The 23,123-nt window shown below is 46.2% G+C and overlaps 4 protein-coding genes across 6 annotated transcripts; 2 read left to right on the top strand and 2 right to left on the bottom strand.

Moving 5' to 3' along the window:
• The first annotated feature begins 1,942 nt into the window (after positions 1 to 1,942).
• Doc2 (Dorsocross2) lies at positions 1,943 to 8,503 on the top strand. Its single transcript, NM_140025.4, has 5 exons — positions 1,943 to 2,388; positions 3,104 to 3,260; positions 6,214 to 6,481; positions 6,560 to 6,697; positions 7,568 to 8,503. The coding sequence occupies exons 1-5, from the start codon at positions 2,298 to 2,300 to the stop codon at positions 8,321 to 8,323; spliced, it is 1,410 nt and encodes a 469-aa protein (NP_648282.1). The 5' UTR covers positions 1,943 to 2,297; the 3' UTR covers positions 8,324 to 8,503.
• Positions 8,504 to 11,350: 2,847 nt separating this feature from the next.
• Positions 11,351 to 12,565, top strand: CG5194 (uncharacterized protein). Of its 2 annotated transcripts, none has more exons than NM_001274682.1 (3): positions 11,351 to 11,607; positions 11,678 to 12,157; positions 12,208 to 12,565. In NM_001274682.1, exons 1-3 carry the CDS (start codon positions 11,428 to 11,430, stop codon positions 12,436 to 12,438), a joined length of 891 nt encoding a protein of 296 aa, NP_001261611.1. In that variant the 5' UTR covers positions 11,351 to 11,427; the 3' UTR covers positions 12,439 to 12,565. The 2 variants fall into 2 exon arrangements, with proteins under 2 accessions (NP_001261611.1, NP_648281.1); NM_140024.2 differs by having other exon boundaries at positions 11,660 to 12,157.
• A 1,374-nt stretch (positions 12,566 to 13,939) lies between these two features.
• Positions 13,940 to 15,993, bottom strand: Doc3 (Dorsocross3). The gene is made up of 5 exons (NM_140023.3): positions 15,781 to 15,993; positions 15,553 to 15,718; positions 15,147 to 15,414; positions 14,893 to 15,030; positions 13,940 to 14,825 (listed from the first exon to the last, which is right to left on the bottom strand). Exons 1-5 carry the CDS (start codon positions 15,869 to 15,871, stop codon positions 14,214 to 14,216), a joined length of 1,275 nt encoding a protein of 424 aa, NP_648280.1. The 5' UTR covers positions 15,872 to 15,993; the 3' UTR covers positions 13,940 to 14,213.
• A 2,629-nt stretch (positions 15,994 to 18,622) lies between these two features.
• Positions 18,623 to 23,005, bottom strand: CG5087 (uncharacterized protein). 2 transcript variants are annotated; one of them, NM_140022.2, is made up of 7 exons: positions 22,580 to 23,005; positions 22,037 to 22,526; positions 21,593 to 21,973; positions 20,911 to 21,536; positions 20,732 to 20,850; positions 19,406 to 20,586; positions 18,623 to 19,344 (listed from the first exon to the last, which is right to left on the bottom strand). In NM_140022.2, exons 1-7 carry the CDS (start codon positions 22,732 to 22,734, stop codon positions 19,060 to 19,062), a joined length of 3,237 nt encoding a protein of 1,078 aa, NP_648279.1. In that variant the 5' UTR covers positions 22,735 to 23,005; the 3' UTR covers positions 18,623 to 19,059. The 2 variants fall into 2 exon arrangements, with proteins under 2 accessions (NP_648279.1, NP_001261610.1); NM_001274681.1 differs by having other exon boundaries at positions 19,406 to 20,583.
• Between the last annotated feature and the right edge of the window lie 118 nt (positions 23,006 to 23,123).

Below are 23,123 nucleotides of genomic sequence, written 5' to 3'. Positions count from 1 at the left end.
TTGATGACTGAAACCCATGCAAAACGAACTAACTGCAGGTATTTTAATTATTGCAAACACTACTTGCTCAACTAGCAGTTCTTCGAGTGCATCATTTGCTACCTGTTGGCCCATTTATCCGGAACCGAACGGAAGTAAACCGAAATGCATTAGTCAGACAGCAGGCACAGGGGCAGCACCAATTAGCTGGGTGCTGACAAATTGCACAGCTATTGGCATGGTCTGAAAGGGCAGACCCTTTAGAGGCTCTACAGGATCGATGTCTAATGGTTTGACGAACGTAGTCGAGCTGAAAGACGGCAGAACGGAAAACGCAACCGGAAATGAGCGCGACCAAATGTGAAAACGCGAGGCATAAATTATGGTCAGACGGCGCATACATTCATACGTGGCCAGAACGCAATTTGGGCGAAATGGCCTGCTAATAGTAAATTAATTTCAGACGCTTATCGCCGCCAACTGTGGCTATGGCCATATCCATAGGAAAATAATGCGTGGATGTGTCAGGCCAGCAAAGTGCTGTGTAAATTAGCTCGGCTAACTACATATTTACCCATCGAGAGCCTCAGGAATTTCGCAGTAATGCTGTTCAGATAAGCCAAGCGATTGTCTTAAACTTGAAAGGAAGTGGCACTGGAGGCAAACACGAGACTAGTCGTTGGCAAAAAAAAAAAAAAGAAAACAACACATTAAAAACCGAGCACGTTTCGCCATCGTCGGCCCACATGGCGTATGCTTAACTTCAGTCAAAGTTCAGACCACCTCATTGGGCCTTAATTAGTTTCGAATTTGTTAGCAAGCAGCTCCGACACGCGTTTCCGTCGTTTGAAACAAATGTTTTGCCAAGCTCTCTAAAAGGTCAGATCCACAAACAGTGATCACCTGCATCGCCGGCAATATCTGTAGACTAGACTATAGCCTATAGATATTCGTGTACCAGCAAGTGGAGACGCCATATCGGGCCTTTGGATGCCGCCATATCAATGCCTGAATGACGCAGCGTCAAAGTCGAAATAACATATAATTACACAGAGAAAACTGCATTAAAGTGTTATTCGTTTAATTAAAAAGTAAAGATTATTGTATAATGGGCCCCAATATATTAATTAATTAAACTATTTACCAATTCTTCTCTACTGATAAACTCTAAAATGTGTATAAAAAAAAACTATTGCAACGATGACCAAGCAATTTCATCCAACATCAATCCGCCAACAGGTAAACAAGGTACTTTAAAGTAAGTGATTGGAACTTTTACTGATACTTAGATCAATATCTTATACAATACGCTGCCAAACACACCAAGAGTAAATATTTTTCAATAAAAAACCATCAAATTGCTGTTCAAACAGCATCAATAAATTCTTTTCTCTGTAGTGCGCCGGGTAAAATGTAATAAATGATCAGCAAAACGACAAACACACACGGCTTGGAGAGGCCAGACAAGAGGACCACCATGATGGTGATGGTGATGGCAGCGGCTACAAATGGGCAAAGCATAAATACACAAAAAGATGCCAAAAAGCGGAGACGGAGAAAAAACAATTTCAATCATCATGATCATAATTAAAAGGCAGCCAGCCAGCGCACACACACATAGCGAATGGACCCAGAAGCAACATGTTGCTGCTCCTCCGCTGACTGTGCAACTTCGCACTTCAGAATTAAACGCAATTAGAGCGAGCTGGCACAATGTGAAGAGAGAGAGAGAGAGAGAGTGATAGTCAGCGCTTCGTGGGCGGAGCCATGGCATCTGGAAAATCGAGAGGATTTTTCAAAATGGAGGTGCCAAACCAGAGCGGGACGGCTAGCTCCCGCACTCCGTACACTGCCACAGCCAATCGATGGTGAGCAGCAGGTAATCTCGATCAATGGCTCAAGACGGAAACGAGTCAAGCTCGTTCCATTCAGCTCGATCGAGAGATCGCTCTGCCAGCGGAACTTGCTCAGTTGAAATGCGAACTTGGCGAGCTCAAGACACGACCGTCGCCCAAAGATACAAAAAATTCTCTCAATATATTTGTGGTAAAATAATAACCCACGTACGCGACACCGGGCCTAATCAAATTAACACCCACGCACATGAGAGACTTTTGTGTGCCGTGATTTGCATAATTGACGCTAATCGGCGGCGTCTCGTGCTCGGCTAAAAAGTAAACCCGGGCTCCAAAAAAATAGACACCGCCATATGTTGTGACAGTGCTTTTTGTGTGCTGGGGAACAATTGTGCAAGTGACAAACGCCAAACAAAGAAGTTTCGGGCAAAGATTTAGTACTATTTTTGGACCCAACACATCATGATCACCATGAACGAGCTGGTGGATCTGCGCATGCAGCAGCACATAGCACACGAGATCTATCGCCAGCAGATCATGCAGCGCATACCAGGTAAACTGCTTGCCCCCTTCATATCACTCATCCGCCCCGTTACGCGTGCGGCAAAGCTGTTAGCCATCATTAGCATTAATGGTCGTAACTTTTGGCAAACTGCTTTTGTTTCTGTTACTGTCTCAGCCCACCAAAGTTGGCCAAGATCAGCGGGGTGTGTGCGAGTAGCGGTGTTTATGGCCAGCGGATCATAAAGCTGAGTAATGTGGGAAAGTGATCGCCGATCGAGAAACTTGATATCAAATGCATTTTTCTTGTTGCCGACGGTCGTTAAATTTCGGGATCAGCGTACCCCTAAAACAAAATCGTTGTTTGCCAAAGTATCGCTCCTTATTTTGTGGATACCAGATGGAGGGCATTAAGTTTGGTAATCGGGAAAGAATCGGTGTTCCTCGTTCGCCAAATAAGCGTTTTTATATAACCCCATGTTTGTTCGTTTGTTTTTATGACAAATATGTCAGTCATCATATGGATTTATGCCGTAAGATCTCTTTGGATAAGTCAGAAATGTCACACTTTAATTCAGACCCACGCTCTTAAACTAATGGCGACTATTAAGTTATTTGAATGGGTTTCATTTTAGCCAAATACCATGTTAATATGTTTACATAATTTCAATAATTCTTAATTTTCTTTGTTGAAGACTAAGTAGTTTGTTAGATTGCTTGAGCTTTTGTTAACCTATAAGCCCCCTATTGATTATTGTTCTTTTCAGATCCGTTTCCGCCGATGCTGCCAATTCCGATGCCACGGCACGTGATCATGCCACCTCGAGTCACGTTGCCCGGCGTGGAGATGACCCTGCAGAACGACGATCTATGGAAGCAGTTCCATCAAATTGGCACGGAAATGATCATCACCAAGAGTGGCAGGTAGGTTTAGAACAGAGAGAAAAGATCTTTGATGATGAAAATGATGAAAAACCAAGAGTGGGGGAATCTCGAGATATACAGACTTTAGAGATCGGGAACAAACATAGATGTAGCGATGCATTAGCACGAACATGAAAACTAATACCCCAGACGCAGGGCAAAGAATAATAAACCAGCCAACGGGCGCGGGCACTTAAAGCACCCTATAACGATCCCTAGCCCGATCCCTGGCCCGATCCCGATTCCGATCCGATTCAGTAGAGTCCAGCGAGGATGTGCTGCTGTTAAAGGCTCATTAGATGCAGGCGCCTGCAAATTGTTTACAGCGGCGTCGCGACAACGATTTTCACAGGCAAACAAGGCGGAAGGATGCACTTACGTCGGCAGGATGTGAAAATCGAAAATTGAAAATTGAAAATCGGGAAATGGAAAAGCGGTTGCAGGTTCAGCCAAAATTGATGCGCACTGGACATCGGCTATCGCACGAGGCGTAAAGCGAACAAGTTCGCCGGCACTTTGCGTGCTCAGATCGTAGATAGTACGAATCAAAGGCATAGCGCGATCGCCCGGAGCTAATTTATCGTGTATCTATGAGTATCAGATCAGATGCACGACTACTTGCACAAAGGCGACTACCTAAAAGTGTCCGGCACTTGTTCGAATGTGCGTAAAGTGGCGTCATCGTAATTTATTGTAGACCGACCAACTGGACCGATCGGGCGAGCGCCGAGCTCAGTGGGACGTCCTGTCGGTTCGTCGGCGCTCCTTTATGCCTCGCCTGGCATAAATCTTCGCGTCAAGGATACTTTGTCGTCATCTTTGTAGCTCTTAGCGTTTTTATTGTGGCGCCTGTCTGCGCAGCGAACAACCTGCGGCCCCGAAATATCTTCGCGTTCTGCATTCTATAAGATGCTCGTACATATCTGTATCTTTTGGCAGTGACAGTGACCACAGCTTGTCGACAGATACGAGCAATTTCACACTTGCCCTCAGTTCGAGCCGATCAAAAAGGGTTCCCAAACGCATTAACATAAACTTTTGGTCTCGAAATGCATTGAATGAATACACTTCGAGCCACGAACAACCCTTTTGTTTTATATATGCCATGAATTATTCATATAGTCTGCGTATTAAATACTTTTTATGCTCATCAAAAATGTTTTATGGGCATCGGTGGAGAGGTCGCGATGCAATCGATTTGAATTTTTAATGATTAGGCGCCAGAGTGCCACCGTCTGTCCAATCGCATCCCAATCCCCGTTTCATTTCCCATACGGATACGATCCCAAGTCCAAAACCTATGCCTATGCCAAGTGGCGCTCATAAAAACTAATTAGTTGCTTGTCTGGGCTCCGCTTGCCACTTGAACCGTTCCATCTTTTTGGGTGGTAAAAGCGCAGACGGCCATTAAAGTTAGATAGAACAAACCGTATCGCTTAATGTCTGATACTGGCGGCAAATGAAATGACTTTGTCACGATGCTTTTAGACTGTGTGGGCTCCTCCACTCACCAAGAGAGGCGGTAAACAGAAGCGACACGGTAACTTCGATGAGAAGCGCAAATATACCCAGAATTTTCAATTGGATTCAAACTTTTAGTTGCAGAAAGAAAAAAAGAAAATATTTTACCCTTTCTCTAATAAGAAATGTTATTCCTAGTAGACTCATTCAAAACTGGCTTACGATCTGAAGAGTTCAAAATTTATGTCGTTTGCTTCCAGTTTTATAGCTGTCAATTAATAAATAGTCTCACTCTTAATTTCCTAAATATGCTAATTCTGGGAATATCAAGCAGCTATTTATATGGAATTGTAGGGTAAACATTGGAGTGAGCTCTGGATATTTCCAGAGTACCCTTCGGGAGTCCGAGATCCGATGCTCCGTCGCATTCCTGGCTTGTGTCCCTGCACCTGCGAAGCGTCAAGCGCCAAGTCGAATGCCGTCAAGTGGTCAGCATGCTCCTTACTCGCAGTAGAAAATTCCACTGGTAATTATGCGCAGACGCGCCAAAGATATCGATCTTAACAAATCGTTTGTCCAAATCCAGACAGCGGACTCTTGCCAAAAAAATAAAGAAAAAAAAAAACAATAAACAAAAACTGAGAGCAAGCAAATTGAAAATGAAATTCTAAACCGCACAAATGTCGAAATATTTCGGTGCCGTGCTCTAATGGAATTCAACGGAGCTGAAAAGGCAGACCCGAAGCCAGAATCAAATTAAATGTTAGCAAACCGAGGCTCTGTGGATTTCAATTAATTAATCATCGGTTGAGGGAAACACGAAATCATTGCCAAAAACAAGAAACCATTCGAGGATGAGGACGCTGTTGAGGATGAGGACGAAGGGCAAACATTTTTCGGCCAGGCGCCAAGTGCCGTGACCACCTGCTGTTCCTGCGGCAGCGACTTGGAGTTGAAGGCGAGGGTCAGGGCCTCGCATCCTTGTTAGCACAGGGAAAACGGCCCCTACTCCACCGGGCAATCTCTATTTGACCAGTCCTAATTACATGGCGCATGGAAGGGAAATCTCACAATTAAATATTTGTAACGCCCACGCTGGAACCGGGAATGGGCTCCTTTTGTCGTTCTAGCATGACTATATTTGAGTTTGTTCGGTAAACAAAGGCTCTAAGGTTTTCCAGGCGTTTTCCTGGACTTCCCCCGCTCATCTGACACAGAGGAAAATGTTGTAGGAAAGCAGTATACCAACGATTTGGTAATATTTATAAGGGAAATATCTGTAAGATAACTCTCATGTCTAATATGGTATATACAAAAGGTTATGCTAGGTTTTATAACAACTTTGAAATTAGCCATTTATCAAATAGTAAAATATACCATATAATTATGATATTAAAGTCTTATTTGTATTAATAATATAATGAAAAATGATTTTGTCTTATATAATAAGAGACTGATTAAACTAATAAGATGCTTTTCCTTTCCCCTAAAGACGCATGTTCCCCTCGATGCGACTAAGTGTTTCCGGCTTGGAGGACGAGAGCAACTATTGCGTGCTCCTCGAGATGGTACCCATTGGCGACTGCCGCTACAAGTTCTCCGGCTCCCAGTGGGTTCCAGCCGGAGGAGCCGAGCCGCAAAGTCCCCAGCGGATGTACCTGCATCCGGACAGTCCGGCCACCGGTGCCCATTGGCAGGCGCAGCCCATACTGTTCAATAAGGTCAAGTTGACCAATAACACGCTGGATAACAGCGGCCATGTAAGTGCGGCCAGGGCTTTGAAGTCGTCTCCAGTTACTAATCCAAGTCCAAACCCCTTTCGCCATCCCCATTCGCAGATTGTCCTGGCCAGCATGCACAAGTATCAGCCGCGTCTGCACGTCATACGCACCGCTGATCTGGCGCAGATTCCCTGGGCCCCACAACAGGCCTTTGTGTTCGCCGAGACGGAGTTCGTGGCCGTGACAGCCTACCAGGTAAGTGGTGTGCCATCCCCATCCCTACTCCGTTTACCCTCTCAATGGGCGCCATCATTTTGGTAATGAGTCTAGCTCAATGTCTAATTAGTACTCTCAAATAAAATATATATCTTTGCCACACGATGAGAATCCCTTCTAGTTCAAAATCACCTCATGGTATCCTATCTTTGATTAATTCACATGTTATTCACAGACTTATCCAAGGTTGTCTAAAATCGCACTATTAGGTATTTAACAAAAATGTTTCGTCCAAGAGTATTCGAGTCATGTGTCCTCGAAGTTAGCCTTCCTACTTGTGTGTGCATTTTTTTTTTTGCCAATTCATTGAGCAAAGAGACTGGAAACGATCACACTAATTGGTTAATTTTGGGCAAACGAGCGGCGATCGCTCACGCCGTGGGTAGCTTGGTCAACGTCTCGAATTAGCATGGAACGCCTCCGTGGATCGTGTAGTTGGTGGGCAGGGCAGGCAGAAAGTCAGCGGGTCGGATTGTTGTTTTAGGAAGTTGGATAGCCACATCCTTGTAAATTTGAGCGCCTCGCTGTGTTTTTGTCTAGGTCTAGGCCCATTGACAGCCGACGCCAGTCTGCCTCTAATTAGCAAGATCGCCGAGAGATCGGAGATTCGGTTTGAGAAAGATCCGAAAGATCACAATGTTGTCAAGTCATCTGGAGTGGAACTGAGCACCGAGAACTGGAAACGCAGTCTGGTGTCAAGTGGCCATGTTACTTAACGCCAGCTACTGGACGCCAGTGACTTATGTGATGAGTCTTCTTCTCCTTCTCCATCTCCATCTCCCCGTTGCCCAAGATTATGCTGGCGGCAATCGTCATATTTCACGCTCGTCTTGTTGCCTTCTTCCGCAGAACGATCGCATCACCAAGCTGAAGATCGACAACAATCCGTTTGCCAAGGGCTTCCGCGAAACGGGACAATCGCGCTGCAAACGCAAGATGTCTTCATCGCCAACGGGCGAGGATCAAGATCAGTCGCCGTCACTATCCCATTCTCAGTCCCAATCCGAGTCTGACATGTCGCCAACGAAAGGAGGCGGTGAGACAGCCGGAGGAACATCGTCGATCGGCGATTCGGATGGTCCGCAAATCAAGCGCCTGAGATCAAATGGCTCAGCCTGCTCCTTATCATCATCGCTGGACGATCAGTCGGTGCCTGGCGCCAGTTCTTTGGCCCTGGGCTCTCCACCGCCCCATCTACATTCGCATTCGCATCCGCATCCCCTCCAGGCGAGGAGTGCCTCCAGCGTTTTTATGCAGCACTTTCAGCAGAATATGCAGAGCCTGCTGAGGCCATCGCTTGTGGATTTGGCATGTACCTACTTTGGGAGACCCCATGAGTATGGAGGAGCGATTCAGGCCTCACCTATGTATCCACCAGCAGCGATGCTACAGGCGGGTTTGGGCCCACATCCTGGCCTGAACCTTCCACCAGGCGTTTCCGGCGCGGATCTCATTTCCGATGAGTCGGGAGCCGAAGAACTCGAACTGGATGTGGGCAGTGAAACGAGCACGTTGGAGCAGTCTACGCAGGAACAGCCACTGGAACAACCATCTACAAGGAGCAAGGGCTTCAGCATATCGGCCATTTTGGGGGGAGGAAGTTAGAGATATTAAAGTTTTAAAACGGGGTATACCTATAGTTTAATTGTCTATAGATTAAGTTCTCTAAATCATTTATACATATATACTCATAGTACTCATTTTGATATTATACAGATTCTAGCCTGATTAGTACCTAAGTTCAGCTTAACGTTAAGCCATTAAAGTTAGCTTAAAATATAAGAGAATCAATTTGTTTTATTTCAATTAGGATTATATAGATCCTCCTGCTGGGCTGAGCCCTCAAACCCAGAACGCCCATCCATCGCTGTAGGTAAATGAACATATCTGAACATAGGAAAAATACTACCGGCAGTTGGCCCTCTATCATTGGCCGATCTTGGGCTGAAAATCACAACTTCCGCCAGACATTAATCCCAACCAATTTACAAGATAAACGTTCGGGTTTCGACAACATCATCAGGGCATCCTCCGCCGCAACATCCATTAGCCACACAGAGATGCGACTGGCTAGAACATAATTTGTTTGCAATTAAATAGCTCGACAAGGCATGAAATTCGGTTGCAGCCCTCACTTGGTCGGATCGGATGCTACCCTAGAGAATCGGATCCGTAGTCGGAGACGAAGACGAAGGCCCATGATATTTATGAAATGGGCAGAGACTGAGACGAAGCCAAAGAAAATACACAATTCGTTATGTAAGTTGCCGATGAGCTGGAGAGGATCTAGCTCAACTGCCGAAGGGCTGAACGGAGCCAATGATGAAGTTTACGATGACATGCGTCACCACCCACGTCTCGTCTGGATTCGAGGGCCACAGGGGCGGTGCAGACAGCGCTGCCCGCCCAGCCATCGGAAAAACAAACACGGTTGAATCAATTTGGCACACTGGAAGAAATGGGTTTGAGATACTAAAGTACACTCCCCTTAACAAAAACGTAAAAGCGTACAGATTACACATTAAAGCAAGAGGTATTCAATCAAAAATATAAATTGGTATCAGGATCTGAGTCTAGAACATATTGGTGTACAAAGTCAAACATTTTCCCTAAGTGTACCAAATCGATTTGAAATTGTTGCCGTTTGTAGTGCTGTCGTTCTATGCCTCTGGGGATCAGTTCAGATCTATTAGCCTGCGGTTTTATAGGGGATCCCGGACTGAAACGGGTGACAGATGTCGGCCGTGTGTGCGAGTGCGTGTGTTGACAGGCGCAAGGTTGCGAGTGCAATGAATGCCTCATTAAATGGACATGCCTCTCCCTCGGCCCCCTCAGCCATCGGCTTGCAGCAGATGTCGCAGGTCCCCCGGATAATTAATGCACTATGGCTGTTGCTTTTTACGCTGCCACATTTGTTGCCCGGACGCTGCAAGTTGCCTCTTTTTGTTGGCCCATGAAATTAGATACACTTTGTCGAGCAGCATTTTTGTTGTGTAAACACGAATTTGGGGAACTCGAAAAAGAAAAGGGGGAAATTGTTTCCTAAACGAAAGTTAATTAGTTATTAGGGGGAACTGGCACTGTCGGTGCTAATGAGTTGGAAAAGCATTTTACACGGAGCACGCGTGGCTGCCACTTCAAATTCAAGTCTCAATTCGAGAAAGAATAGGGATTCATTCTAATGGCTACAAGGAGTAGAATATCTAAACCCATTGGTTAATAAATTACGGTTTCCTAAGTTTAAAAAGAGATCTTCACCCTCATGCCATTGTATACAGCAAATAATGCTGAGACTTTAATTTTAAAAACTCATCTGAAAAACTTTAATATTGCGTTTCCTTAAACTCTTTTTTTAATGCCTATAAGATCCAACTGAAACCCTCAAGATTTTCTCTATTGGGATTAATTTAAAGCACTTAGGAATCTAGAGTATATAGCCCAAATCCCGGAAAGCCAGCGTCTGAGCCGATCTCTGAAACTACAAGTCTAGTCTGCGCCCGGCGTTAGGCAAACAAGATGGCAACAATACGCTGGTACTTGAGATTTCATTGTTGGCCAATGCAAATATATTGGTCGCGAGGAGAATGCAACAAAGCGTGGCAAAGAAAGGTCGCCGTGTCGCCGGGGCCAAGCCATAAAACGGATGCACCGGCACCGACCCAGGTTGTCTGGGTTCCGAAATCGACCTGTACCATCCAACAGCCAACCCTACTAAGCTGGGGTTTTAAACTAGAGCAGAACAAACCCACCACCAAGATGAGGCTCAACAGCAGGAAGATTGGCCAACGGACAACAAAGGCCGTGAAAGCAGTTTATGCAAATGGGCTCACATGTGGGCTGGAAAATGCATACTTTGCATATGAGGAAGGGCGACCCTTTTGGGCTGGCACAATTAACAAAGCGTGTAATTTCTCAAACCTATCGCGTGAACAATGGCACAAACAATTAGAGGATAATGAAAATCACCCACATAAGCAGGTCCACTACAGTTCTCACCGGATGGGTTTGGTGCATATGTATATGATCATATGGGCAAATCTGTGGATCAGTTCGAAAATACACGAAGGGGAACAATCATAACCGGAGCACAATGGCCGTCGTCAAGTACGCACATCCTTTATAAAGGTCCGTTCACATTGTCCTGGCATTGTTTACAACTCTATTGAGTGCAAAATGCAGCGGCATTGTTAACGGCTAGATATTTGCATACTTGTCTTGTCTTCCAAGACAAACCACAAAATCAAATTCAAATAATTACGCGCCATTTAACGAGGGAGTTGCGAAGCTCGACGAAGTACTTTCCATATGCCCGCTTTTCCATTAGGGTATGTTCTATGTACTGTATTTTTAATAAGAAATGTAGTACATTTTACAGTCTAACCAGCAAAATTTCTAAATTGTTTAATAAGATTAAGGGCGAGTGTGGAATATAAAAATAATATCCTTTTTTATAATTCTCATTCAATGTATTGTTTTTCTAGAAAAAATGTTCATTAATATTTATTTATTATTATAAACATTTAATTTTTATCAGGACTGTGAACAGAACAAAAATAAAAGCGAAAATTATATCGTGTAGATAAGCCCTTTGGGGAGTGACAGGTGAATAGCTAGCTCGGCAGCCCTGGTAGTGGTTGTCATTTTGACTTTTGCGCCATTCGGATAAAACAGATTTGCAAGTGAAACATTTAACGATAATAAGCATAAGAATGAGCTCTCTTGTTGATACCAGTCACTCGGATATCGATGACAATGACTCCTTCCACTCGTTCGACCAAAGCGAAGATATCATGGACAACCTTAGCCTCTCGCTCTCGGAGAGCGACTGCGACAGCGCCGCGGACTTTGATTCCGGCTCGGCGGATGAGATTTCCATGGAAAAAAAAATGGCAAGTAGAATAGATTTTTATGTGGCCCATAGTGTAAGATAATTTCCCGTAGGTTGGTGCACCCGCCCAGCTGGGCCAGGGCGCAGGAAATACTTTGAAGCCCACGCCTTCCGACGTCTTCGTAAAGCCAAAGTCGCCCGTTTTGGAGGTCCATTCCAGCGACTCATCCACCTGCGATGGCGTCTCCGCTGGCAAGCCCACACAGGTTGCGGGCTGTTTCAAGTCTCCCAAGAAGTTTACCGTTTCGCCGATCAGTGAGCAGAAGCAGAGACCAGTGCCCTTGTGTCCCAGAGATGTTCCGGGACTTTCCTCGAGCCAGATACCATGCATAAAACACTTTGACCTTGACCACTCAGTAACAGTCCGAAAAGAGCACCTGATCTCCAATCCCGAAACGGAGGCCTTACAAAAACACGCCTTCACCGAAATTTGGATCGATTCGCAGCAGAAACCTTGCCAGGCCAAGGTTTCTCGCTTGCAGCAGTTTTCTATGGCCCTGGAGGCCTATTTTGACCAGGATTCTGACAAGAAGGATCCGGAGCCAGCAAAAGTATGTTTAAAGTTTAAATTAAATTATTTTCTTTAAACGATATCTTTCAGACCATCACGCCTGCTCCGAAAAGTGACAAACCCGTGGAGAAGGTGGTGTATGTGTCTCCCTTTCCGGACATTCCCATACCACCATCAGCTCGAAAAGAAACTCGCATGTTGAGCGGAGTTAAGCCACCCAATATAGTGCCAGCTGGCTTTGATTTGACCCGATTGATTGAGTACAATAATCCCAATCACTGGCACCGTCGTCCCCACATGCGCACTGGCGATAGCATATAAACTTGATTAGCACAACATCTTGATCAACATTGTTATTTTCGTAATCACCACACTCAACTGACCGATTGGACGTTCTTTTTGTAAAACTGATATCTTTCTGCAATAAAGGATTCCGAACTACCAAAGCAATTAGAGCGCCAAACATATGCGACTGTCAAACTCCGGCAAAGACATAATATCGCCAGCGTTGAATGGGAACGTCGTCGCCGGCTCCAAATGATTTCATTGTGCTGCCGATAAAATTGTCGCCAGCGAAATATGTTGCCCGTGACTTTGATTTTGGCCGCCGCAACATTAATTTCCAAGGAAATTACACATGCCCGCTGAAGGGGATGGCTTGGCTTATCTGCGCTGGCAGATCGCCGAGTGAGCCCGGGTCGGAGCTCATTTGCCGCTGACATGCGAACGTTTGCTTTGCTCCGGCCCCAAACATGGACTCTCTCTTCTCGGCTCCAGCCAGCGGATGCCCCCAAATGAGAATTCAATAAATTTCAGGTAAAGGTAAGGGCAACAACAACAGCAGCAGGCAACAACACAATGGGCCAAACGTTGTCGTTAGTCTTTTGGCGACGTTTAACATGAATATGCAGTGTGGCTAATGTGGAGCCCATAAACACTTCCAGCGGCAACATGAATGGGCCAAAAAACAGGTTGCAGCTACGTGTGTGGGTATCGATGGGCATTGTGGTCCTTGCTCTTAACAATTGTTTGTTAACGCGAATTGAAGCAAATGCCACCGTCGAAGATTGCCTGTTTTGGCCAATCATCTAGCCGGCTCTCTTTGGGGCCAACACTTGCGACTGGCGGACTGGTCCATCAAAGGAGCCGCCTCGTTTCCGCTCGATAACATGGAGATGTGTGATGGGACACCCGGACAATTGCATGTATGTATGTATGTAAATGGCCACAGTTTCGCTAACAACTACAATGTGAAAACATCAATTACACGGCTGCAGTGGGTAGTGGGTCCTGGGGATTGGAGATTGTGGATTGGGTATTTGAATTGGACTGCTCGCCAGGTTTGCCGGTGATCGTGGCGCTCAATCAGCGCATTTAACTTGGCGCCGGCGCCAGCGTTTAAGATGCGGCTCGCTCTGATCTGCTGATAAGCCCATGACCATGTTGTTGCTGCCGATGTTGCTGCTTGCCGGTGGGTTGTTCTGCTCTTAGAAACCTTCTTTCTTTCACAAGAAGTTGGAGCAGGAGAGGGAGGGCGGGTGCGGGGCCTGGAGGAACTGGTTTTTATGCCTCGCATGCGGGAGATATGTATGAAACCGAAACCAAAGGCAAAACCACGCCGAATTATGTATTCGGCGAGGACAGGCAAATGGAAGGCATACAGCATGCACAAATTGCTCGAGGAACAGGATTCGAAGCGCAGTCATGGGAAGTTATTGGGGAATTTATTCAGATCTTCGAGCTGGAAGCTCTTCGCATCTGTCCCATCTAATTGCTTCACATTCCCCGCATTGTTTCATCCCAGAAATAGCTCCATCGAATTCATTGGATACGTACATATGTACGTACAATTTTATTTATGCCGCATTAAAATGCCAAAGACAATAAATCCATTACGAAATCATGTGAACAATTAAAATTGCATAATAAATACGATAAATACTGATGGCAAATACCTGGAAATCCTAATTAACTGCAAAATATCACAATTCAGCTTAGACACTACGCAGACGATGGCAACTAAACGCTAATTAAATGTACAAGGCACCGATTCCAAGCCAAACGGGAGCACATGCACCCGTCTGCACTTGATAGTTTTAAATGGACGAGCTGGTTCCTAATATGTCCGAGATGCTGAAGCTGCTGCGCTTCGGCTTGGCCATCGTCGGATCGCTGGATGACGAAGCAGGGGCAGTAGCAGTGGCTGGCACAGGCGGAGATGGAGGCGGAGGAGCAGCCGGTGCGGTTCCAACCACATCTACAAAGGTGTCGGCATCGGCATCTGCCTCTCGGTCGGCAGCAGATTCGCCGCTCGTCGAGCCCGCCGAGGAGGACGAGACAGAGGAGGCCGGCGATGGCGGTGTGTAAGCCCAACTTGGATAAGCACCACCGATGTGCCTGGCATACTCGATGGCCGGCGGCGGTGGCGCTGGCACATAGAAATTGGCCTCCAGAGCATCCAGCAGATAGTGACGCTGCATAGGAACACTGTGATGACTCTGGTGATGATGGTGCTGGGGAAATTCCTCCACGAGTCGCAACCGTTTGGCTAACGGCGATGTCACCGGGCTTCGATCCACCTGGTTTGCCTCGGGCTGCGTTGGCGGTGGCGAGTCATTGATCTTCCGTTTGCATCTCGACTGACCCGACTCACGGAATCCCTTGGCAAAGGGATTGTTGTCGATCTTCAGCTTGGTTATGCGGTCATTCTGCAAATGCAAACAAGAGGATTAGCTATCACGTGCCATATTTAGACTGCGATATAGCACCACGCACCTGATAAGCTGTTACGGCTATAAACTCCGTCTCCGGAAAGATAAAGGCCTGTTGGGGGGCCCAGGGAATCTGGCCGAGATCAGAGGTTCGTATGACGTGCAGACGCGGCTGATACTTGTGCATGCTGGCCAAGACGATCTGGAGAGACAGAAAAATACACGGTTAGTTTGAGGATATACAAAGATACATATATTTCTACTCAAGAACAAAAGATCAAATTTGTTTATGTAATATTCTTGACAAAGTTTACTTACATGACCATTGTTATCCAGCGTATTATTCGTCAATTTCACTTTGCTGAAGAGCAGAGCCTGGGATTGCCAGTGTTTTCCCGTGGCTGGACTCTCCGGATGCAGATACATGCGCTGCGGGCTCTGGGGCTCGGCTCCTCCGGCCGGCACCCACTGGGATCCAGAGAACTTATAGCGACAATCGCCAATGGGCACCATCTCGAGGAGCACGCAATAGCTGGCCTCCTCCTCCAGTCCACTGAGGGAAACCCGCATCGAAGGGAACATGCGTCTGAAAGGGATGGAGGCGTTGGTTAATGGATGTTAGTGACACGTTTGCGCCGTAAGATTTAAGAGTAAGCAGAAGGCTTATCAATGGGAGATAAGCTGATGGGGGCGAGCAAATAGTTGACTTTAAAATGGTACCAACCTGCCGCACTTGGTGATGATCATCTCGGTGCCGATGCTGTGGAACTGCTGCCAGAGTTCGTTATTCTCCAGCTTGGCCTCCACATCGCCGGGCAAAGTGGGTTGCGGCGGTGGCGGCGGTGGCATAAAGTGTCCGGCAAAGTTGGGTAGCAGGCCGCATAGGGGATCTGTGGTAGACACTTTGGGTTAGCCGACGGCAAATCACAAGCGCAGGGAGTGCTCCACTTACCGGGTAAACGTTGCATAATCTGCTGGCGGTATATCTCCTGGGCGATCTGCTGCTGCAATCGCAGATCGGCGATGTTGGGCAAGGTCAACATATTTGGGGTCTTCGTGGAGCTATGTGCGTAATCTATTATTTTTGTGATACGTTGATATTATTCCGTGGGCAATCGACGTCTGGAACACGAACTGATCGCTTTGCTGTCCAGATTGAGACTGTCTCTCGGAATCTCAGAGCGGGCACTACTTCAGTTCTGCCAGAATCCGGTCGGTTGGGTTCCTCCCGCTCACTTCGCTCTTCACTCTGCCGATCCGATCCGATCCGATCCCTATCCTCAGGTAGTTGCCTAACCTGTTCTCATGCTCAAGTGGCTTGCCACTCACCCGCTCTCTCGCTTCCACTTCCAGTGCGTCAGGCCATGTGTGTATGTTTATCTCTTTGCCATTGGTCGCTTATCAGCGAGCGTTACGCCGTCCCGCTTGCACTCGCTGCGCCAGATGGAACGCCATTTTCGTAACGCCGCGTGGAGCGGTTCTGGTGACCTCCTCTCACGGAACTGGGGGGCACGGCACCCATCTTGCTGCTGATAGCGTTACGTGGAAAGGGAACGGCAATGGGGAATGGGGCTTTTCTTCGTGGAATCGGGGGAGCGCTCTTTGAAGTCGCCTAATCGTTTGTAATATTTATGGAACTGGAAAACGTTTTGGATATGGGCCAACCAATAATGTTCGGCGAGATTACATTGTCCCAGAAATGGGAAGCTGTAATTTCGGAGGCACGAGAAAAACATTAGGCGTATAGAATTAGAGGAGGAATTTCCAAAATACTTTGTAGAAATAAATTTATTCATCGTTCTTTTCAATTTTGTTAATGTTAAAAACAATAAACAGATTGGAAAATCTTCGTTAACTCTCTGTTAACTATCAGTGTTTACAGTCTGAGTTGAATTGCCACAATTCAATAGATAAAAAACAAAAATATTATCAAACAAAGTACTTTTATAACATTGCATTATCATTATAACAAAAATATAAAAAAAAATATACGAGCATTTTGTTTTATGTCGGCATTTTACTATTCATCAATGTGATAATGAAGCCAAATCTAGGCAAATAAAATAAAGGTGTGAAAATCAAGTAATTTATATTTACTCTTTGTTAAAAGTGGTATTTATTAGACAAGAATATTTAAAGAGATACTATACAAAAAGATTTAAAATTTAGGTTAAGAATTTTAGTACTGCACTATTATTATTATTATTATTATTATTTTCCCACAGCTTATCCTTCAAATCGAATGACTTCTAAAGTATCTTCTAGGTTATTTAACATTTTGATCATCGGCATATCATCTTGAGACAGCACTTGAGTGTCAAACCTTTGATAACCAGTTCATAGATCTATCTATTCCACCGTCATGATCGGAACCCATATGTTCGGTTGCATTTAACTTATCTGCAATCTGCCGTGCATCTTGTAGATGCAGCGAAATATCGCCGCTACCGTTGCGAAGGAGAATCTCGAAAGAGATCCGCCCCGTGATAAGTCCGGCTAATCAGACCTTTAAATGGTACTTTGTACTCGATGCTGGGCCACAACAAATTGCGGCAGCCGGGAGCGGCCATCAAATCAAACTGGCGCCAAGACACTGTCGCCTTCGAGCCACTTGAGCATCGTAGTAGGACGGGATGGAAAAGGGATACGTCTAACGGATCAGCCACTTGTTGCCACTTGTCCTGCATTTCGGGTGCCGGTGCCGTTGGCAGGGCGACACTGGCGGCACAAACTCACAGGCGAGTCATAAAAATCATCACACTTTGTCCCCGAGCTGATGCCTCCTCAACGACGGGAACAACCGTGGAACAAAAGCGAGAGCCTCGATGATGCGAGGATGCCAGTTTCAGTTTTATGGCCTGGCTGTGCGACGACCGCCGACTGTTTGTGTGTCTCTCTGCAGTTTCCAAAATTATTGTTATGATTATTGCCTGTTTGTGGGTCTGCTCTACAATTTGTTTGCTATTGTCTGGTCTGCTGGATGTTGGAGACAAAAGCGGGCCGACAAAACCGCAAAAGGACATCGCTTGGGGGTATTAAAATGGGAACCGGAACGGAACGGAACCCATAAAGATCCCTAACGATCGATGACCAGGATAAAAATCTCAAATTACCTCCGGGAATGCAGATTTAGTGCGGGGATAAATACACCAGTCTGATATTTACAAAAAAAAAGGACCATATCTTGCTTACTATTTTTAATATATTTATGTTTAGTTATTCAATCATTTTTGCCCATAAAATTACCTAAAATGACTTTTCAATCATTTCTAAAATATCATTGATTCTAAATCGTATACGTATCTTGGATCATCTGGGGACATTTGAGGATCCTACCTTAATCCCTGCTCGCATTTCCATTACCCGTCTCCGGTCATTAGTCATTCGGCAGGCAGATATGCAATTTCCGGTAATTCGTAACTCGACTAGCTTTGCATAAACTCTCAACCATATTTCCGCTTATTCACCAGTCCGGTCTAAGTGCCTCTGACCCGATCCCGATCCCGATCGCGATCCTGAGGACAACGACGACGACGACCCTCGACGAGTGTGACTCAGGCAATTAGCGGAGGAAGTGAGTCGAGGAGTTTGGGACAGCAGACGGATTTGTGTCATTAGCGCACTCGCGCAGCTCGCCACTTGTGTCCGGCTTCATTTCCATTTTCATTCAGTTTTCGGGCTGGAAAAACCCGGGGAAATCTGAGCTGCGCTCACTAATTGCAAGTTTGTTATCTTTGGGAACGCGCTTAGGCTACCTTACGCCAAATAAATCTGATAAAACAGGCTTACATTTTGCACATGAATCAGACACATAGATTTATTGTTTCTGGTTTTTCTTTTCTTTCGTGGTTTACATGTAACTTTTGGCTTACACCGTACGTGGGTTAGATATTTGTTGTGTGCCATGCCACAATTTACAATATTTACTAGACATTTTCTCTTTTATCATCAGCCAACACAATGGATTGTTCGTTCCAGTATTCGTAATTCAGCTTGCTATTTCTTGTGTACTCTTCGTTAGTTTATTATAGTTTTATCACAGCTATACGTTTATGTTTACTTCTTAATAATTGTGTTTCATATTGATTAAATATGCTTCTCAATCCGTTTGTGATGCGGCCACAAAAATATTTGAAATACATTTACACCAAATTGCCTACGAAAGAATACTTAAGAAGGAATAATAACATATTTTAATAAGGTAAGAAGTAGGGGAATATTTCAAGCTGTTTTAGGACAGCTCGAATCCGGTGTTGCTGCTTACGGCATAGCGAAGTTTGTCCCGCAGCGTGGACTTCTTTTGGTAGTTGGGCAGCTTCAGCAGATTGAAGCAGGTCGACGAGGTGGGCAGTCGGTTGAGTGGATCCTTCTTACGTATGGCGAAGAAACCGCGAATCACACTTCCGATTGTGTCGCCTGTATCCTCGTCATCACTAACCTCCACGCAACGAATCGAGAATGGTGGCTCCAGGTGGGCGAAACCCAAAAGCGGCGGCTTTGAGCAGCTGGTGACAAACTGAAAAGTTGAACTCGGCTGGTTAGTGGCACCAATTTGACTTGAACTATGAATGACATACCTTTAGGAACAGCTTGCGCTCCTCCTCGGTGAAATCCTTGGCCAGGATATCCCAGAGCCAGCAGACCACTTGATGAGTGTCGTGGAAGCCACCGTAGTAATGCGTATGCTTTTGCAGATCCTTTAAGTCCAATGGACTAGTGTCCCCAGAAATAAGGCGCTGCAATTCGGGAGGCGAGAAAAGAGACAACCATTCTGGATTGACGATGCTGCGGAAGCCACGATTGAAAGCTATCGTCTGCTCGCGTATCTGGGTGTTCATGTGGAAAAAGGCCATGTAGTGTATGTAGACCAGCTTGTTGTGGTCATTAACCACACGCGCCTTGCCACCCGGATGCAAAGCGAGCGTGACAATTTTGCCCATTACATCCTGGTCCACGGAAAAGGTAAGGTTCAGATCGGACACATCCTGCTTATAGTGTTTGATGAAGGTAAGACTGCGATACAACTCGTTGTCCAGCGACGGCAGCTCGTCCATGCAGGAGTACAGGGCCTGTTGCGTCTGGCCGAGCAGCTGGGAGAGGAAGAAGGAGGCAAACGGCACGTCCACCACGATGCCCTCGTACACCGCCTTGCCCAGCATGCGGCCCACAAACTCAAAGAGCTCCAAATGATTGTCCTGGACGTAGGAAATGGGCGAGGGATATAATCGCTGATCCGAGGTGGTTTTAAAGAGATTCAGCGACGGGTCGAACACCTTTTTGATGGTCTCCTCAAGGAATTCCTTGAACACTCCATCCTGATCAATTCCTGCCTCGTGCAGTCCTTGTTGATTGATAAAACGCACGCGGATAACACCTTTTAGGGCTTGCGTGGGCTGGGCGGCCAGTTGCCGGTAGCCATCCTCCACAATACGATCGCGATGAATGACAATTAGTGCGGATCGAGGTGAGGCGCAGGCACTCTCCGTCAGACCCATCACCGCCTTCTCATTCTGCACGAACTTTCGGAACAACTTGACCCGATCCTCGTGCGGTATAATGTGCGGCATCTTGGCGAGCAGCAGCATCGCATTCCTCTTGGCCTTTTCCAGGTCATTGATGAACGTGGAGGGTTTCACCTCTGGTATCAGCCAGTGTTTGGGTGGCGTGAATGGGCGACGACAATCGCGGCGGTACAAGCAAAGCATCAGAGTGTGCAGCGAGAGGAAAACCGGATGCTGGACAATGTTCTTGGCACCTGCTGGAGATTGCAAAATGCATTTAACATTTTCAGTCAATTAAATATAATTATTTTCTGATTCTATTAAATATTAATTGCTTATTTATAGCCGCTGCATTTAGACTAACTAGGGAAAACTAATTAAATTAGATTAAAGCAGACTTACCCAGAAGATTATCGTTAATAAGTTTATAGAGAATATTATTAAGGAAGTAGGTCAGCAACACGTAGTCGTTGAGTTTGAAAGGATTCTGCTCCGTGTACATTTCGTGTTCATCCAGAATCCTACAGAGATGGTTTTACATGTTTTAAAACTAAGTTCAGTTTTAAAATGAATCTACATACGTTACGTAGTGCGTCATGCAGTCGCAAAAGAGCATCAGCATGGCGGTCTGTGGCTTTTGCAAGTTTGTTTCGGACTTCAGCAGCTCCAAGTACTCCTTCATGCCACAATTGGGGCCAAGGGACGTGATTAGCAACCAAATATCATATAGCACATTGTCGCTGTAGCAAATGCCAGTCAGAATGTCCAGTTTCATCTGGGAAAGCGTGTTGAGGGCGGCATAATACATGCCGCAGATTCGTGACACCTGCACCACCTCCGCACTGTCGAGCTTGCGCCACTGCTGCTTAGACTGCTTGCTGCTCGCCACTCCCATTAAGTTTACACCTCTCGTGGAGCTGCGCTCCAAGGCCCGACGCAGCAGATTCGATATAGATGGTTGTTGGGGAGATTGAAACTCGATCCGCTCGTAGTTAAGATTGATTTGCTTCAAGAGATCTCCGAGCAACAGTTTTATGCAGCGATGATCCCACAACATGTGGAACTGCTTCTTAATCAGCGCCACATTCTGATTTTGAGCAGGCTCCGGACCCGGAGTATGCCATCCTAAAAGCTCGTGCCACTGAGTAAATACTCCCTTAGTGGTCACCGTGTTGGGTATTAGTTCCAACAGCGATGTGGTGGTTTCCTATAAGGATTACAAGTATAAGTTTTTCAATCAAGAAGCGTTTATGTAAAACTCACAGTCAGTAGTGGATAGGCCAACTCCTTGGACTCCCCTTGGCCATCGATATTGAACAAATTCACTATGTTTCCCAGAAAAGCCAGGGACTTGGTGCCCGGCATGCTAGTGCCGAACTCCTCGAACCACTGCACGTCCCCCGAAATGCTAAGCGCCTTCTTAAGCAGTCCCATCGATGAGAACTGTTCCAGGCACTGAGGTACACTCTGTTGCAGATGGTAGATTAAAGCGGGCACAGACAGAATCTCCGACAGAAACTTTGCCAGTAGATTACGACTGAAGTTGCCATCGATCAGGGGACGAAGGCAAAGTGTAATGATGGCCACCAGGGTGACGGGCTTTACAGACAACTCCTCGCGAACAGTGCCGCGTATCAAAACGAGCTGGATGATAATATGGAGAATAACATGAATAAGCTTATTAAAAGAATAAAAGTCACAACATACCCGCATGATTTTGTAAAAATCGTGCTGCACCAGATGACCTTGAATATTACAACAGATTTTTTGCATGGCCGGCTGCAGTTTCTCAAACTGGGCATTCCTGAGTATCGCCCAGGATTTGGGCGCCGTGAAGACTACCAGTGTGTGCAGAAATAGGGCAAGGGACAAGCTGTCGGCATGGTTTTCCGGCTTCAGCTCCGGCAGCAATGTCAGGCAGTTCGTGAGCAGTATCTTGATGTGCGCGATCCAGGGCAGGCTGCGTTCCTTAAAAAGACAGAGGGCGGCATAGGATAGCTTGGTGTTCTCCGACTCCATTGCCTTGATGATGTAACGGCAGATGCGCTCCAGACGCTCCCGTGCACGCACATCGCTCTTGTCCAGCCTGATCTGGGTGAGGTAGCGACGAAGCACCGGATAGACGTTGCTTGCCACGAGTTCCAGTTCCGCATCCTTATCGTCATGATTCTCAGTGAACATGGCATCGAAATCGAGTCTGCAAAACGGGTTACTATTTAGGATGTTCCATAAAAGTAGATAGACACTTACATGATTCGTTTCTGGTACTTCCTACGCGCCGCATATCCCTTGAGCGTGGACTGCAGCAGGATGGCCGCCTGTTCGCGTCGCTTTTCCAGTGCCCGCTCCTCCCGCGCCGCCTTTGTCTGCTCCAGGAAGCTGGCCTTTTGGTTTTGGGCAAACATTTTGCTCTGCAGCAGGTTGAAAGAATTTTGTTGATGATGTATTGTTGTTGACCAGAGCGTTTGTTTTTGTCGGGATTGTGGCCGTTCCGGGATGTATTTATCGTTTCAATCACTTCCTCGAGCTGAACGCTATCCCAGAGCCTTGATTCAGAGCCTCGCTGGATATTTTCTGCATTGCATATCGAGCAAAATGCAAAAAGAAAATATCCTTATTTTGTTCCAATTGGTGGTACAGTGTCACCGTCTCCGCTTACTGTCAAATAACCACAGAAATAGGCCAAAGCGCGGAGATCATTTTTGTTGGCAATTTTCTAGCTAAAACCGTGGTTTGAGTCCGCGCTGCATGAGCACGGCATCGAACCTAGGGCAGCTTTGCTGCTCAACTGAGC

This window comes from Drosophila melanogaster, chromosome 3L, assembly GCF_000001215.4.
Source record: "Drosophila melanogaster chromosome 3L".
NCBI classification, from domain to species: domain Eukaryota; kingdom Metazoa; phylum Arthropoda; class Insecta; order Diptera; family Drosophilidae; genus Drosophila; species Drosophila melanogaster.
The sequence above is the reverse complement of the archived record's forward strand: the minus strand, read 5'-3'. Positions and strand labels throughout refer to the sequence as shown.

Coding starts and splice junctions, on each gene's coding strand:
- CG5087 (NM_140022.2), bottom strand. CDS start 22,734: ATGTTTGCCCAAAACCAAAAGGCCAGCTTCCTGGAGCAGACAAAGGCG. Junction 21,537..21,592: donor TGGCCTATCCACTACTGACT/GTGAGTTTTACA, acceptor TAATCCTTATAG/GAAACCACCACATCGCTGTT. Junction 19,345..19,405: donor AGCGCAAGCTGTTCCTAAAG/GTATGTCATTCA, acceptor TCAACTTTTCAG/TTTGTCACCAGCTGCTCAAA.
- Doc3 (NM_140023.3), bottom strand. CDS start 15,871: ATGTTGACCTTGCCCAACATCGCCGATCTGCGATTGCAGCAGCAGATC. Junction 15,719..15,780: donor GATTATGCAACGTTTACCCG/GTAAGTGGAGCA, acceptor TGTCTACCACAG/ATCCCCTATGCGGCCTGCTA. Junction 14,826..14,892: donor TAGCCGTAACAGCTTATCAG/GTGCGTGGTGCT, acceptor TTGCATTTGCAG/AATGACCGCATAACCAAGCT.
- CG5194 (NM_140024.2), top strand. CDS start 11,428: ATGAGCTCTCTTGTTGATACCAGTCACTCGGATATCGATGACAATGAC. Junction 11,608..11,659: donor TTTCCATGGAAAAAAAAATG/GCAAGTAGAATA, acceptor AATTTCCCGTAG/GTTGGTGCACCCGCCCAGCT. Junction 12,158..12,207: donor AGGATCCGGAGCCAGCAAAA/GTATGTTTAAAG, acceptor GATATCTTTCAG/ACCATCACGCCTGCTCCGAA.
- Doc2 (NM_140025.4), top strand. CDS start 2,298: ATGATCACCATGAACGAGCTGGTGGATCTGCGCATGCAGCAGCACATA. Junction 2,389..3,103: donor GATCATGCAGCGCATACCAG/GTAAACTGCTTG, acceptor TGTTCTTTTCAG/ATCCGTTTCCGCCGATGCTG. Junction 6,482..6,559: donor CGCTGGATAACAGCGGCCAT/GTAAGTGCGGCC, acceptor CCCCATTCGCAG/ATTGTCCTGGCCAGCATGCA.